Genomic DNA, 15,782 nt, shown 5'->3' on the forward strand with positions numbered 1-15,782 from the left:
TCTCCTGCCTCAGCCTCCTGAGTAACTGGGACTGTAGGCGCATGCCACCACGCCCAGCTAATTTTTGTATTTTTAGTAGAGACAGGGTTTTCACCATGTTGGCCAGTATAGTCTCGATCTCCTGACCTTGTGATCCACCTGCCTCAGCCTCCCAAAGTGCTGAGATTACAGGCGTAAGCAACTGTGCCTGGCCTTCCCACAACCTTTTAACCCTGAGATTAAGCATGTATTAAGAGTAATTGAGGACAGGCCCCGTGGACTCAGTGGTCCAGATCTTTTAAAGGAATTCTCTGCCTGGGTAATAGACCTTCATCCCTCTCCTACAGAGGAAATAAAAATAGGCCAAAGCAGGAAATGAAACCTATAAGAAAAGGAAGTAAGACATAACAATGGTTAGATGAATTCCTTTAAAGGGACAGGTTACCTGAGCCAAAGCCCTTATTAATGTGTAAAATAGAGAGTAAAGTGGTTTCAAGTTAGCACAAAAGAACATCTTAGCAGCAGATCCCTATCAGAGTAATCAAAATCTATTTTTCTGCCATATTTGCCATCAAACATATGGTTCTCATATGATTCTCTCACACAGAAGCAAAAACTAGAGATAGCAGTAGAGTTTCTTCCCACAGAAATACCAGCTGTGAAAGGGCCCTGGGCTGCCCAGAAGCCACCAAGTAAAGCTTGATTCACTGCCTCAGTGTCAGAGGGACCCTTCGGTATCTGAGGTATCTGATGTAACTATCATCACCACCTCCACATCCACCCCAAACCTGGGAATGGATCTAGGCTGGTCCCATCCATACCTAATCTGGAGAAACTGCTAGCTCATTGTTTGGTTCAGCAAGCCCAGAACCACTCAAGAGAATCCCAAATTCCAGTTTGGTCCTAATATCTGAACTTTCTGGGAAGACCTTAGAATAGGCACAGCTACACAGGCCCTTCCAGACAAGTCCAGGCTTAAGTTGGGCTTCATGTAAAGTGGGCTTCATAAGGCGACTAAACAACCATGTGTTATAAAGCCACTCTTCAGAATGACCACAGCTTCTTTCTGGCATGGAGGGAAGCAAGGCAACAATACCCTGACTTCCAATGCTCATATTACTAATGATATGACCATGAAAGATGCAAACGGCTCACAGAAAGCCCTATCAGTCATATTCCAGAAGTACCGATACACCTGTAGAGTTAGCTTTAGGCAACTCAGGTAGTAGTTTCCAACTTGCAACTAATTTTCCTTTGTGGGAGCTGGTGTATGTATGCAGGACCCCAGCTATGGATAACCAATTCGCCGATCCTGGTGTTAATTACTAATGTAATAAGAAGGTATTAATCATTCACTATTACTAATATGAAGACACAATACCAGGTGAGCACAAAGAGCACATCTTTCCACTACAAAGCCTTATTAGTGACCTGCGAATAAAGAAGCAGGTTTGATGAAACAAAATCACCCTCCATCCCATAATGGGGAATGCAAAATAGGGCAGGGGGCAGATTCTCAGTTATTTATTTTTATACAGAAATACCTGCCTTCTTCCCATCAGAATAACTTCACAGCATTTATCAATATTTACAAAATATTCCAACACACCTGTGGGCCTTGTAATCCTTCAGCTCCCAATGTGCCTTGAGGTCCAGGACTTCCTGGTTCTCCCTGACAAACAAGAGTTTCCAGTGTCAAGATTTTCTACACGTTGTTTCCATATAGATGTTCTCTTTATAGTATTTACATAGGAAACAGGTACTATTTTGTCTGACTTGTGGCCCACCTTCTACTTGGCCTAGGATTTTATTCTTCCAGACTGTCTAAGGAATTAATATAAACTTGTTTCTTATTCCAATAAGGAATTTCTTTCTCTTGCAGTTGATTCCCAAAGCACATGAAAAGCAGGCAAATGCACAATATTTGGAACTGTACAGGTTCTGCTTGTCTACCAGGTATCTATCAGGGAGCTTTGCCTTAGGTCTGTTCTGTTCCTGGGAGATGCAGTGATCATTAGGTCAGTGAGGCTCACATCCAGTACTGGGTACTTCCTATACCCTTGTCAAATGCTCATTGATTTGATTCCCAGCATCGCCTACAAGGGAGAAATCTCCTTGGTCCCATCAACCACAGAGGACAGGAAGTCAAGGTTACTTACTGAGGCACCTTGGAGTCCCCTTTGGCCTTCTCTGCCCTGGAACAGAAAAGGCAAAGCATTAGTATGTGGATGTCTGAATAGAGGGGTTCCTTGAGGCAAATCAGCCTCTTTCTTTCTCTGATAGACATAAGTAATGAGCAGCTAACAGAAACAGTTTCCCTGAGGCGTTTTCCATAGACAAGCTTTCACACTGGGCACTTAATTACAGACTAACATTTGGGAGATTGATTGTAAACCAATCTAAAAGTCATTACAGACCCAGCTCCAGTCTGACAGCCTCTAACAATTATCCAGGAGACTGTTTAGAGAATAAAATCATCCTGAAGATCCTGTCTTTTGTATTTCCCTCTCTGGCAAATTCCAAAAAGCACTGTCTGCTAATCAGAGGCTTCCCATGGGAGAAGAGCTGTGGCACATCCATTTCTTGCTGTCCTGGGCCCCTGATTGCATCTTGGGTGAAGGTAAAAATTTCTAGAGATAGTGTCTCATATGGGTCCACCGGGGCTACTCTCTATGGAATTTTAAAAGAAATAAATGGCTGATGGGGTCTGCTCAACTATGGTGATCCAAATGTCCAAATGGCTACCACTAGGTTCAATAGAGGACAAAAAAGCCGGGCTGATGCCTGAAGCCCACCCAGAAGCGAGTTAACGTTGCCAGCTCAGGCCCTCCACCTAGTGGTTGTCACACCCTCTCCTTTCCAGAGTATAGCCAAGTGGGAAAAGAGATTCAGGCCCCAGATCCTAACTTCCTCATCTCTGAACAGCAAGGATAAGCTACAACTTCATACTACCCTCCCCAACCGCCCCCCCACCCAAATCCTGTCCTTGCCTCTTCGAGAGAGCTGTGGAACATCTCGACCACCGATTCACTTAGTGTTGTGATAAACAACTATGATTATTTTAGGTACAAAGCAAGTATTTTTTTTTTTTATTCTATTTCTTCATTCATCTATTCAGAAAGGTAGCCACGGACATTATTTCAGAACTGTTGTTTTCTTTCAACTGCCTGCCTTCTGAGGTTCCTTAGAATAAACTACCGTACCAAGTAACAGCTCTACCAGGTTGGCTGTTGCTTAAAATATTTCCGTTGAGGTTCTGCCCCTTGATGTAAAGTACTTTTTGCTTTTAAGATGCAAATACTCTTTGAAAGAAGTTACCCACTGAAACTTTGCAGATGTTTGTACCCAGAATCAACTTCCAGAGTTCATGACATAAAAAAGCAAAGAAGAAACAGTAAACAAAGATTGAGGTTAAGGTTTCTATGACATCACAATTCTGTCTTCATTAAAACAAGGAAAAAGTAATGCTTATTCTGTGTAACGAACTATATGCACAGTGGTGACAGAGACATCCTTAAAAGTCAGGCAGCCTTGAGCTCGGTTCTGATCTTTAAAGCCTGTGTGGCACAGGGAAATTGCCCAAGAAACCTCCCCCAGTGTGGTTAGCAGCACAGACTCTGGAGGGAGAATACTGAGTTCAAATCCTAGCTATGCCACTCACTAGCTCTGAAGACCTTGGGCAAGCTGCCCAAGGTTTCTTGACTTTTCCATCTGTGAAAAATGGATATAATATAGTATCTACCTCACAGCATGTATGTTATGAGGATTAAATGAATTAATATTTGAAAGTGATTTGAGTAGGACCGGGCCTAAAGTAAATGCTATCAAAATATTCTTTGTGTATGGCAGGCAAAAAGCATAGGGCTGGAATGTGGATTCAAGTGTTGTTTTCAGTGTGCAGATCCATTCTTTTGGCAACAACGACTACAACAATTAATTTACATAAGTTGAAATTCTGTCACATAGAAGGTAATGTCTTCAATTGGCTTATGTTGTTTAAAATTTATCATCCACTTAAGATGTTCCCACCCTCGTAGAGAATTCTGTTCTGTGTCAGAAAGTTGGGGGAGAAGGGAGAAAACTTGATGTTGTTTTGTAGCAAGGTTACCTTGTTTAATTCAGGAGAAAAGAAATTACAAAGGAGGAGGCCAGCAGGGAAATGGGTAAAAGATGAGGAGGGGGCCGAGAGCCTCATGTCCTTAGAATGACTTAAAAGTCTTGACTGGTTTGTCCAGGATTTATCACCTACACCACCCCTAGCATCTCTTCTTTTAAAGTCCATGATTGATGTGTCAGTTGTAAAGCTATTTCAAACTAAAAGTATTTCCTCTCAAACCAACAAAAATACACAGCTATCTTTAAAATTTATAGCATTTAGCTCATCTTGCTACTCTACTGCTTCCTCTTACTATATTTTAATGCCCTTGTGTGAAGAAGAGGGTGAAGTCCCAAAGAATTTTACCAGAAGCACTGGGAAGCCTAACCCATTCCAACTCCAGCTCTTTTTCTTTAAGAACTGTGGTTCAAGATAAACAAAGGCAAGTGGTATTAAAGCACATTTCTTCACCATCTATCCCAGAGAGAAGGGCAATCAGCCACAGCCTTCAAAATAATGAGAAGATTCCAAATTTGTAATAGAAAAGAAATCCAAGCAATTTCAATTCCTTCTTGAACAAAACTCAGAGCCAAATCTGGGACTTTGTCCATTATTCTCTTAATGATGTCCATGCTGAGTACATGAGACGTAATAAATTTAATACGTATTTAATACGTTATAAATAACACTTCTAGCTTCAGTATTCCACAGAAGGAAAGGCGATTTCCTGGTTGTTCCTTTTAAAGAGATAGAGAAGTCCAATGTCACTGTTTTTTGCTGTGATAGGCTTGATATAATATGGGATGCTGTAAAGTTACACCAGCACCTCACGGTTGCCACTTGGCCCTAATTGCCAGTGTGTTGGTCCATTCAGGAAGAATTTATTCATGAGTCCTCTTTCTCATTGGCAACATGTAAAGAGAAAGTATATTTACCCAGTTCATAATATTCTCATATAAGCTATCATAGGAGAGCTTTTGTGTTAACATCATTGGCTCTCTTCAAAGACATCCCAAAACATCTGGAGGGTGGAAAGGGAAAGGCAGACTATATCAAAGTGGTTCTCAATCCGGGGTGATTTTTCCTCTCAAACTCACCCCTCCTATATCCACCACAGACATGTGACAATATTTGGAGACATTTTTGAATGTCACAATTGGGCAGTGGGGAGGGGTGCTGCTGCTGATACTAGTGGGTAGAGACAGGGATGCTGCAAAACATCTGCCAATGCACAGTGTAGCCACTCACAAGAAATCATTATCTGGCCTCAAATTTCAGTAGTGTCAAGATTGAGAAACCTTGAAAAAGATATTAGCCCTAAATCAGCCAACTCTGTGCAACAAATATTCTAAATGCCTCTGTCATCTTCAAGTGATAAAGAGGGGAAATAAATGTCCACAGAAATACTCACCCTGCTTCCTCTGGAACTAGAACTGCCTTGAACCCCTTTCTGTCCAGTTCTACCCTAAAAATATAATAGTTCCCTCAAGATCAAAACACAAAAATTCTGAATAAATCATAAAAGTATCAGCATCAAAATCTCAAGCACTATTAAAACAGCAGAAAAAAAGTCATGCTATGATCTATAATTCTTCATATTAACAGTCAGTTATATGTGTCCTTTAAAGAAGAAAAAGGTATAGCAACATGCACTGCTAAATTTTCCAAAAAAAATCACTTGCCAGAAACCTCTTAATTTTGCTCATAAAAGTATAACCTACCACAAATATGTATTATTAAAAAACGGGTCTTTTAAATGTGGTCTTAAGAGCATTTGCTCAATTACAGAAGAGTTACATATCTTACTAAATTTACTTGGCTCAATAACAGAATTAATCAACTTATAGATAAAATAGATCAAATTACTTGTCTTCCTTGTTCTCCTCTGGAGCCCTTTTGTCCTTTGATGTTATTGTTTTGTCCTGGGTTACCCTAGAGAAAGATTTTTAAAGTAGTTTAGAATCTGGAAACATCAGCTTTTCCCCCAAAGGGTATGATATTCAAGTACTAAGCTAATCTGGGTTATAGTATAAGAAGCATGCGAACATTTTTAATATTTGAAACTCATAGGATTTTAGAAAAAATTAAAGCAATACTTCCTCAAGTTTGAAGAAGATTTGGCAACAAAGAATTAAAAGAGTGCTTCCTACATGGTGACTTTCCCTTTTCTATGATGGTAGCTTCACTGATGTACTGGTTCAAACACTCAGGCTATTCCTCAAAGGTGTAAAAAGATTCCCCTGTAACTGAGTCTGCAAATAACAGATCTGTAGGTCTGCAAGATTAGAAGTCCAATGAGTAAAGCTATGGAAATGCTCTCCCAAAGGAAGCAGAAAGTCTCAATATACCATAAGGATTCACTTGATGGGCCTAACCCAGGTAAGACATAAGCAGACTTCTCCCACATTTGGAGACATCAGCCAACACCTATCACCCCTACTCCTAAGACAAGCATTTGCCTACAGTGTAGCAGGAAACACAAAGGGAAAGGAAACAGGAACTGTGGAGCAATACTGGGCCCTAGAAACTTACCGGATCCCCTGGGAAGCCCTTCACTCCACATTGCCCAGGAGCACCTCTGGAACCTGGGCTGCCCTGAAAAATACAAAATAAATTTCTGAGTTATCTTGTAAGAGGTTTGTATAATGGCGTTAAATATCAACTTTTATAAATGCTCTATGTCCTTCTATTTCAGCCAGATTCTCTTAGACTTCTCAAGCAGTACTAAGTCCAGTTTTAAGCCTATGGTCAGGATTATTTGCAGTGAGGCTCAGAAACTAAAAAACTTCTTATGGTCTAACACAACATTATCCAATAGGAGTTTCTGCAGTGGAAGAAATTTCTATAGCTGCATTCATCAGTATGGTAGCCATTAGCCATATGTGGCTAATAAAGACTTGAAATGTAATTAATGCCACTAAATAACAGAATTTCTTAATCGGTTAAAATTTAACTTTAAATAATCACATGTGGTTAGTGGCTATTGTATTGGGCATCCTAGCTAGTCTAGCAACTTCTAACATCTAAAATTAAATTGCCCAATGGAAACTTTCACAGGAATATTCCATTATCACCTCAAACCCAATTATTTCCATTTCAACTTGCCCAAGCTAGGATCCTTGCAGGCATATTGACTGATTCTCTATTTCCTCTTCCTCTAGCCACCTGTATCTGGAGATTTCAGGTCCCAGAGCCAGGCCTAGTGTGAGACAAGAGAGGCACCTAGGGTGTAGAATAGAGGTAGGTATTTACTTCACATAACTCAGTCCCTTTTGTTGAAGGCTTTATCACTTCTCACCTGATTTCTACAGATCTGCCTCTCATCTTTGCCTTGCATCTATGTCATCTGCAACATAGCAACCACATTACTGCAAGTAGTATTTCTAAAATGCAAATCTGATTGTGATTCTTCTGCTTAAAGTCTTTCAAAGGCCCCCATTGCCTTATGGTTAAAAAATCAAAAACCAAGCTCTTCAACATGGCTCACTAGTGCCCTCCCAATCTCTTGGTCTCTTCCTACTACCTCTTGAACCTCATCTCCCAGTACCTGTATTCTAATGCTCCCTCCAATAAGAAAAACTTGACAGTGCCCCAAAGTCTCATGTTTTTGCTTACGCTACTCCCTCTGTCTGGAATGCCCTTCCTTCACATCTTTGCCTTGCTGAATTCCTGCTCCTCTTCAGCTCAGAGATCATTTCCTCCAGGAAGACCTTCTGGACAATCCCTACCCCCAGGCTGAGTTACATGCCCTTCTCTGGACATCCATGTAGATATCTACAACATGGCCTCAATCACATTCTATATAATTCTGTTGGTATGTCTGTCTCCCCAGCTACACTCTGGGATCTTTGAGGACAAGGGCTGTGTGGTTCACCTCTGATTCTTATTATGTAAGAATAGATGCCCAATCAATGACAGGTGCCTGGCACATGACAAGCCTAACATGTGACAGGTGCTCAGAAACACTTCATAAATAAATGGACCAGAACATAAAAGCAGAGCCGCTTTAAGTCAGGTAGGCACACATGAATGAGTGTTGAAATCAATGAAAAGTTAAAAACTGTTTCACAGTGATTTGCCATCAAAGCCACCAAAATAATTGTCTCTTCCTCTTGCTTTTTATTTTTTTCTGACATAATAAGGACAACACAGAAATTCCTGACATTGATGGAAACATTTTTTATAAAAAACAAATGAACAAAAAAAAACCACTGACAAGTAAAAGCATTCATTTTCAGACATGAGAAACATGTCCATAGAAGAATTTTTATAAATTTTCTAGGTGGAAATTCTTGAAAATTACGTAATTACCCCCTTGCTCCAATCAGATATGCAGCATATATTCAGTGGTAATAGGCCTTTATTATGTGGTTAAGTCAGTTGTAAGTTTTATCCCCTATAACCACTGACACACAGTGGTTAAGACTATCTCTGTCATCAAATTCTCCTTCTTCGATGTATTGAAAACTGTTACCTGAGATCCTGGATCACCTTTTTCTCCTTTTATTCCAGGAAGTCCACGAGAGCCCTAAAAGAAGATAAGAAAAATAAAATTCCCACTTAAAAAATTTTAGCAACCTCATGACAGTTTTATGACACTTGAAGAAATATGGCTTACCTCTTCCCCATCAAGTCCATCAATCCCATCATCTCCATGTCCTCCCTGAGAGACACAATAGCCGTCAGGTAAAAGCAGGTTTCTATCACATGCTTATTGGGAAACTAATCCCATATGGAAATCAAATTAGACTGAGAAAAAAACTCCAGTACCTTCAGTCCAGAAAATCCTTTGACTCCCTGCAAAAGACGAAATATTTCTCACTGGCATATCAAAGACAGAGTGTAGATTCAAAGACTGACTCTCTAAAGTGAGTACTTACTTAGTTGCTACCGGCTACACAGCTACAAAGAGGTTGGAGAAGGAATTTATTAATGTTAAAGACTCCTTGATATTACTTAAAAGCAGAATTTACCTGCAGACCGGGAAACTCATCAATATAACTGGAGAAAGGAAAAGAGAGAGGAGGGATGGAAAAAAGAAAACAAGGGAGGAAAGGAATGGGGAAAGAGAAGGTGAATGTGTTATAGAGAACTGGAAATAACATTTACAGAAGAGCCTTACCTTCTGACCCCGCTCCCCTGGACATCCTGCAATCCCTTTATCTCCCTGGGGTCCTGTGTCTCCTCGTATTCCCTAAGAAAAGGAGCACAGACAGGTAATCAAAGTGACGTCTTTGCCAGTGGCTTATTTTCAGAGTTAAGCCGAAGCACATGGGCACTATGAGGTCTAGAAAAAGTGAATCCTTCTGCAGCCCCACTCATTTAAATCTGTTTTTCCCCGTCTATATTCAAACATGTTTCCTGTCAATCTTCAGGGCTTTTTATGGATCCAAGATCACAAAAAGGTGCAAGAAGAGCTCAGCCACTTCACAATCTGATTAAACAGCACAGTGGCCTCACTTTGTAGCCACATTCCGAGACCTCAGTAATCCATCTAGGGCCCTAATGCTGTCCTGGGAGGGTCAGCACTGCTGACAGCAGACCCACAAGCCGGTGCTAGGGTACTGCTGCTGAGTAGAAACAGTTGCTGGGAAGTGACACCACTAGGAGAATGAGAAAGCAAAGGCGAGAAAATAACCTGAATAATCACCAGATTAAAAACCCCCAGAGTCAGACCATCCATGCAGCTGAAGGTCAATGATTTGTGTGTCTCCCACCAACCCTGATTCTCCAAGGCAATATTTAAATACAGGTAAATGCTAAGGTAAAATGGATCTTAAGAAAGGAACAATTTTATGCTTTTTGAGGGCAGGAACCGCAACTGTGTCTTTCACCATCACGTCCCTTGTGACTGGCTCGTGCCTAGATGCATGACAGGTACTCACAGTTTGCTGCATGAATAACTAATTAGTAATGAGCTTAATTCTTACCTTGCCAGTAAGAAGGAGAAAGAATTGTTCTTTTCCTGCTTTGCTTTGTTCTGAGGATCATTCCCTACAAAAGGAGGAGGCCTTGCCCATGTCCACAGCTTGCTGAGAGGTACCTTAGCTCTATGGCTTCCTATTGCCTGGACTTTCTGCCAGTGCTGGGGTTGGCTGCAGGTGGGTGACATTATCCCCCACACTCAAAGCACTCCTATACTAGTTTGGTGGTCTCCAAGAACCCTCAGAGGGTATAGAGTAGGTGACTCAGAGCACTTCCCTTAGCAGTCATTTTGTAAACTAGGTCAGCTGTTGGATTGTAGAGGAATGTATAATTGCTTACAGATAAGAAAACCGAAGGTCAAGAAGTTAAATATCTTGTTCAAGGACCATATCTTGGTGGTCTGACTCTACAGTCTTTGCTTTCAATCCTTATAACTTGCTGCCCAGATGATCTTGGCTATCCCTTGATCTAAGGGATAGAAATCTGGTCTGATACTTTTGAACTTTTCCCATCCCAAACAGAGCTACCTAAGTGGCTTCAGTTTCTTCAAATTCTTTCTCATAATCTGACTGACAGAAAATGAGAGTTCTGGTTTTCAACATGGAGATTCACAAACCTCTAGGAAGCATTTGACTGTGAAGCCATGCCTTGAGGGATGCCTTGCCCACTTCCCTTTCCATGGAAGGATGTAGACTCCAGCCTTGGCCCAAAGCCATGTACTAAGCACTGGGTTTTAGGTCTATAAAGAGCTCCTGGCAGATAACCTGCTGTGTCCTGCTTGGGGGTGGAGAGGAGGGTGCCCAGGTCTCTGCCACTGATAAACACATGCCAGGCCACATGTGTAAGCCTGTTCCCTCCTTACCCCAAACTTAGACTTAGTAACTGCCTCATAATTCAGACAGGGAAAAATGAAAAGAAAGGCAACACTTCTTCCCACAAAAAAGCACAAAAAATAAACATATAAACAAAACCCCATCCACCGCTTTTGTATGAAAACAAAGCTTTTTATGAAAAAGAAAATAAATGTGTGTGGGGAAGGGGGGTCACAAAAACTTACAGGGTCTCCATCCTCTCCCCTGTGTCCTCTGAAGCCTTTCAGACCTTGAGAACCCTGGGAAGAGAGAGAGAAAAACAAATTTTAGCCATCCTCCATCAAGGCAAACTTGGGAAGTCATTAGGCATTCTAAGCAAGTCCCTTCCTCCAACTTGGTTGCAGTTTTTGCAGATGTGGCTGTGAGTTTGTGTAAAATCTGACAACATTTGGAGCTGGCTTTTGTCCTTGCACTCAGCTCTGAAGTCCTACTGCAGAAGGCCACTCTCCTAATGCTTGGGGGAGGCTGTCCTTTGGAACCCACAAGCGGATGAGGCCTGCAGAGCCATACCTGTGCCTGAGCACTTTGCAGGGAGGACAGCCATGCCAGCCACAACCCTTTTAGAAAACAAAGCTGTAACATTTCCAAAGGGATTATTTTATTTTGTCCTGCTATTTTGAGAACTCAAGGAAGAATAAGCACTTCCAACAACAAGGCTGCATATATTTTAATTGCAGTCGTCTCTCCCTTAGCCACATGTGGTTTAACTGCATCGTGGCTTACTTGTGGCAAACATTTCATTAGAATTTGCTTTCCCCACCCTCTAACACAGGCCCCGCTGGCTGCTCAGTATACCAGGGGGGCTGTGCTCCCGGAACATAATTCTAATATTGACCTGAGCAAAGTAACGAGAGAAAATTGTGCTAAACAAAACATCACAGTGCAGTAAAAAATTCAATATAAATTGTCCTTCAGTAGGATGGGCAGTGCAGAACTCATGAGCAAGTATTGTTGGTCTCTTTTTTTTAAAAGAAAAACTGCATTTTTTTGTGATATCTAAAATCCATTTGAAAAGTACATAAAATATAAATGGATAGCTTAATTATTATACAGTAACTTTATAGAATATTATAATTGTTATATATAAGGCCTGTGTAGCCCACCCAGGTCAAGAAATAGAACATTACTGGTCCCAGGCACAGTGCCTGCCCCACTCCATGAGGGCACTCCTGACTTCTGATAATATTTTCTTGCCTTTAAAAAATCCTTAACCACTTAAGTATTCCTCCATAGATACTGTAACTTTTAACAAATGGAATTTTACCGTATGTACTCTTCTGTGTTTTGCTTTTTTTTTTGGTCATTACCATGTTAGCAAAATTTATTCACATTGTTGTATATAGCTGTAGTTCATTCATTTTCATTGGCATATTTTATTGAAAATATTATTAGATATTTATTCATCCTATTGTTGCATAATTAATATTTTATAATTTATGTTTTAAAGGGCTATTAATCTGCAATGCTATGATATTTTTGTAGTTCAATCTCACTCCATTGATGATGAAGCACAACTCTCCAATATTTATTTGTTTATTTATTTATTGTTAAGGAGATGAAGTCTTGCTATATTGCCCTGGCTGGTCTTGAACAATCAGGTAATCTTCCCACCTGAGCCTCCCAAGTAGCTGGGATTACAGGTGCAAGCTGCTACACCCAGCTTCATCTTCACTATTTTTACTTTTTACCACTTTTCAAACTGTCTAAAGCAGGTACAAAAGTAAAAATTTCAAAACCAAGAAGCAACATTAACAAGGATATGTAAGAGAAAAGGGAGTTAATCTTGCTAGCAATATCAAAAGTGAGCTCTTTTGACCTGGATTTTATACCAAAAAAGTCACGAGATGTCCAAAGCAATTACATTAGCATAGAGTGAATGTTGTAAATTCAACCGCTCAGTCTCAGTCCCACCTGTACCAAATCAAGGCACATTAGATAACATAGTATCACGAGTGAGTAGCACCTTCTTGGCTTGCAGTCCTCGGGCCCCATGCAGTCCTGGAATTCCTGGACATTTGCAGAATGTACAGCAGCAAGTCCTCTCTGCAATGTTTCCCTAGGGGTTTGGGGGGGGATATAAAGCTCAGTGAATAAAAATTGTCACAAACTTTATTACATAAGAACTGTACTCATACAAATCTACCACCTGCAAGCCCATCTTCCCCTGCTGAGAATACGAGGTGTTTTCTGAATTTAACACTGCAGAGAGGATACCAGGCACTGCACTGGCAACATCCCCTCTCCAAAGGAAATGACCTGCTTATAAACAAGGCATCCAGCATGTGGATAGGATTTGTTGTTTTCTAGTTGACAGTCTTCTGTTTCCTGAAATTTCTGCAGCGTAAACAGTTGGGGCTTTTTAATTCAATTATGAGTTGGTTGGTTTCTTAGTTCCTTATGCATTCATTTAATGAGATCACTAAGAATGAAAGAACATGCAAAAACAAAATACTATGCTATGCCACACTTTTTTTTATATATACTAAGGACCAAGCACTTAATTTATTGGGGGTAAACAAAGGCAGTCCTTGAACGTTCTTATCAAGATTCCAATTTAGTTCCCATGGCATTTTGAACAACTGGGGGTTTTGTTCAACGACTCACCAGGTACTGTGATAATGTTTTGCCCAGCTCTCTCATTCCAATGGTCAGATGAGTCCTGTAATCGAATCCTTTTCCAAATTCAAAGCTGGAAAACTCATGATGAGCAGCTGTGTTAAGGGACACTACCAGCAGAGCATCAAGTCCTATGCAGTAAAAATAACAGATAGAAAGCAAAGCGGTTGTACATGAAAAAAAAAAGAGGCCATAATAATTCTACTCAGTGAACAGGATTTAACTAATTTAAAAAAGGAAGGAGTACTCCTGACATATGAAGAAACTAATGGCAGCTTTGCCTGCATTTTCTGAATATGCACCAGCTCTGGTCCCTGACTTTTGCATGAAAGTCAGGGGATAACTAATAAAAAGTATTCAAGAGAAACAATTTACAAATCTATAGAGAAACACTAATAGAAAACTGTTTTCCACATCTTACCACCAATTCTGATGCAATTCTTGGACAATGGAAAGTGATTTTTAAGAAAAGGCATTGTTATCTTCAGAGAGTTTTTCTGAATTTTCCTGAATGTAAATTAATGATAATTCTCAAGTTATTCCCAGTTCCAAACACCCCTGGGAGGCCAGGCCCTAAGAACATGAGGAAATCCCACGGCAATTCTAGTCTTAGCTGTACTCCTGACTGCATCCAGTCTATTCATTCATTAATTCATCTATTCACTCATTAATTCATGTATTAGTTTATCTTTTCACTAAAAAAATTTTTAAATCATTAATAGGAGCCTATTGTGTACTAATCATTGTATAATAGCAGAGATACAAATGAATAAGTCAGGCTTACTGCTTCCCTTCCCAGAGTTAATGGTCCAATGGAACAGATAATAAGAATCAGATAGTTGCTCTGAGAAACATCAGGGTTCCATGAAAGCCTAGAGGGAGAAGTTCTTAACCCATTCTTGGAGGGTCATGGAAAGTTTCTTGGAAAAATCAACATTGAAGCTGATTCTAAAGGATAAATGTTAGTTGGCCACTGTACTGTACAATGTACTGTAAAGTACATTGGAGGCTAGGCATGGTGGCTCCCACCTGTAATCCCAGAACTTTGGGAGGCCATGGCGGGTGGATCACCTGAGGTCAGGAGTTCAAGACCAGCCTGGCCAACATGGTGAAACCCCGTCTCTACTAAAAATACAAAAATAATTAGCCAGGCAAGATAGCAGGTGCCTGTAATTCCAACCACTCTGGAGGCTGAGGCAGGAGAATCACTTGAACCCAGGAGGCAAAGTCTGCAACAAGCCGAAATCATCCCACTGCACTTTAGCCTGGGCAACAAGAGTGAAAATCCACCTCAAAAAAATGTGTATGTATGTGTACATGTGTGTATATACATATATATATACATGTACACATACACATATATGTGTATATATATATATATATATATATATATATATATACATATACATATATGTACAGAGGCCAGGGAAGCAGAGGCCAGGTTCTGCAAAGGTCCCAGGCCATATTAAGGAATTTGATCTATATCCCAAGAAAAATGAGAAGGTATTGAAAGGATCTGTGCAGAGAAAGAAACACAACTGAGCAATAAATCAGGACATATTGTGGCCTTTACGGAGGTTGCCTGTGGAAGCTGAACCCTAGAAGTCAGTCTGAGCTATACCAAGGAATGCTTAAATGATGCATCTCATTTGAGAATTAGAGGAGTCTTCCATCACTGCATCCTAGTCTCAGCTTCTGCATTTAGCTTTTTGCTCAGTCCGAAGCTATGACATGGACAGAAGATACACAGTGAGAAATGCTTTTCCAAATCCATGTTACTATCTCTCATATGGAAAATAAGAAACAATAGGAACTGTCTTGAGTCAGGTTCCCTAGAACTGAAACCTGAGAGAGGATTTTGTATGTATGTGGTGTCTATATTGACAGAGAGAGCAGGAAAGGGAAAGAGGTGTTGTAAGCAGGGATGTATCTCAGTAAAATTAGCCTTTTCCTGATTCATGAGGGACTCTGGGGTGCAAATTGTACCAGAGTTGACCCATTTAAGCAAGAGTGCCAGGCCTTTGTATTCCTGTATCATAGACAGCCCTAACACCACCCCACCAAGGTGGACATGGTAACCCCACTGCCATTCCAAGTACGCCAAGGTACATGGTTCAGTCAGTCAAGGGCACATATCTGTAGAAGGTCATAAGTATAAGCACTTGGCCATAGAATTTGCAGCATTTTGGGGAGGACACTGAGGGCTTGTTAAGGGGGACTAGACAAAGTATCAACAACCTCTGCTATAAGTAACCAGTCAGATCTCAAGATCTAGAGCAACTGAGTAAAGGTAG

General features: G+C 40.6%; 1 protein-coding gene across 1 annotated transcript in view; it reads right to left on the minus strand.

The window, feature by feature from the left end:
• COL6A5 (collagen type VI alpha 5 chain) overlaps nt 1–15,782 on the minus strand; it is a 119,978-nt gene that overhangs the window by 61,344 nt on the left and 42,852 nt on the right. The window contains exons 11-22 of the mRNA XM_017965870.5: nt 13,477–13,619; nt 12,836–12,928; nt 11,058–11,111; nt 9,198–9,269; nt 8,846–8,872; nt 8,694–8,738; nt 8,550–8,603; nt 6,608–6,670; nt 5,942–6,007; nt 5,487–5,540; nt 2,139–2,174; nt 1,589–1,651 (exon numbers count right to left, since the gene is read on the minus strand). Of these exons, the coding sequence (XP_017821359.4) occupies nt 1,589–1,651; nt 2,139–2,174; nt 5,487–5,540; nt 5,942–6,007; nt 6,608–6,670; nt 8,550–8,603; nt 8,694–8,738; nt 8,846–8,872; nt 9,198–9,269; nt 11,058–11,111; nt 12,836–12,928; nt 13,477–13,619 (770 nt within the window). The remainder of the gene's footprint in view (nt 1–1,588; nt 1,652–2,138; nt 2,175–5,486; nt 5,541–5,941; nt 6,008–6,607; nt 6,671–8,549; nt 8,604–8,693; nt 8,739–8,845; nt 8,873–9,197; nt 9,270–11,057; nt 11,112–12,835; nt 12,929–13,476; nt 13,620–15,782) is intronic.

Source organism: Callithrix jacchus, chromosome 17, assembly GCF_049354715.1.
Source record: "Callithrix jacchus isolate 240 chromosome 17, calJac240_pri, whole genome shotgun sequence".
Lineage (NCBI taxonomy): Eukaryota > Metazoa > Chordata > Mammalia > Primates > Cebidae > Callithrix > Callithrix jacchus.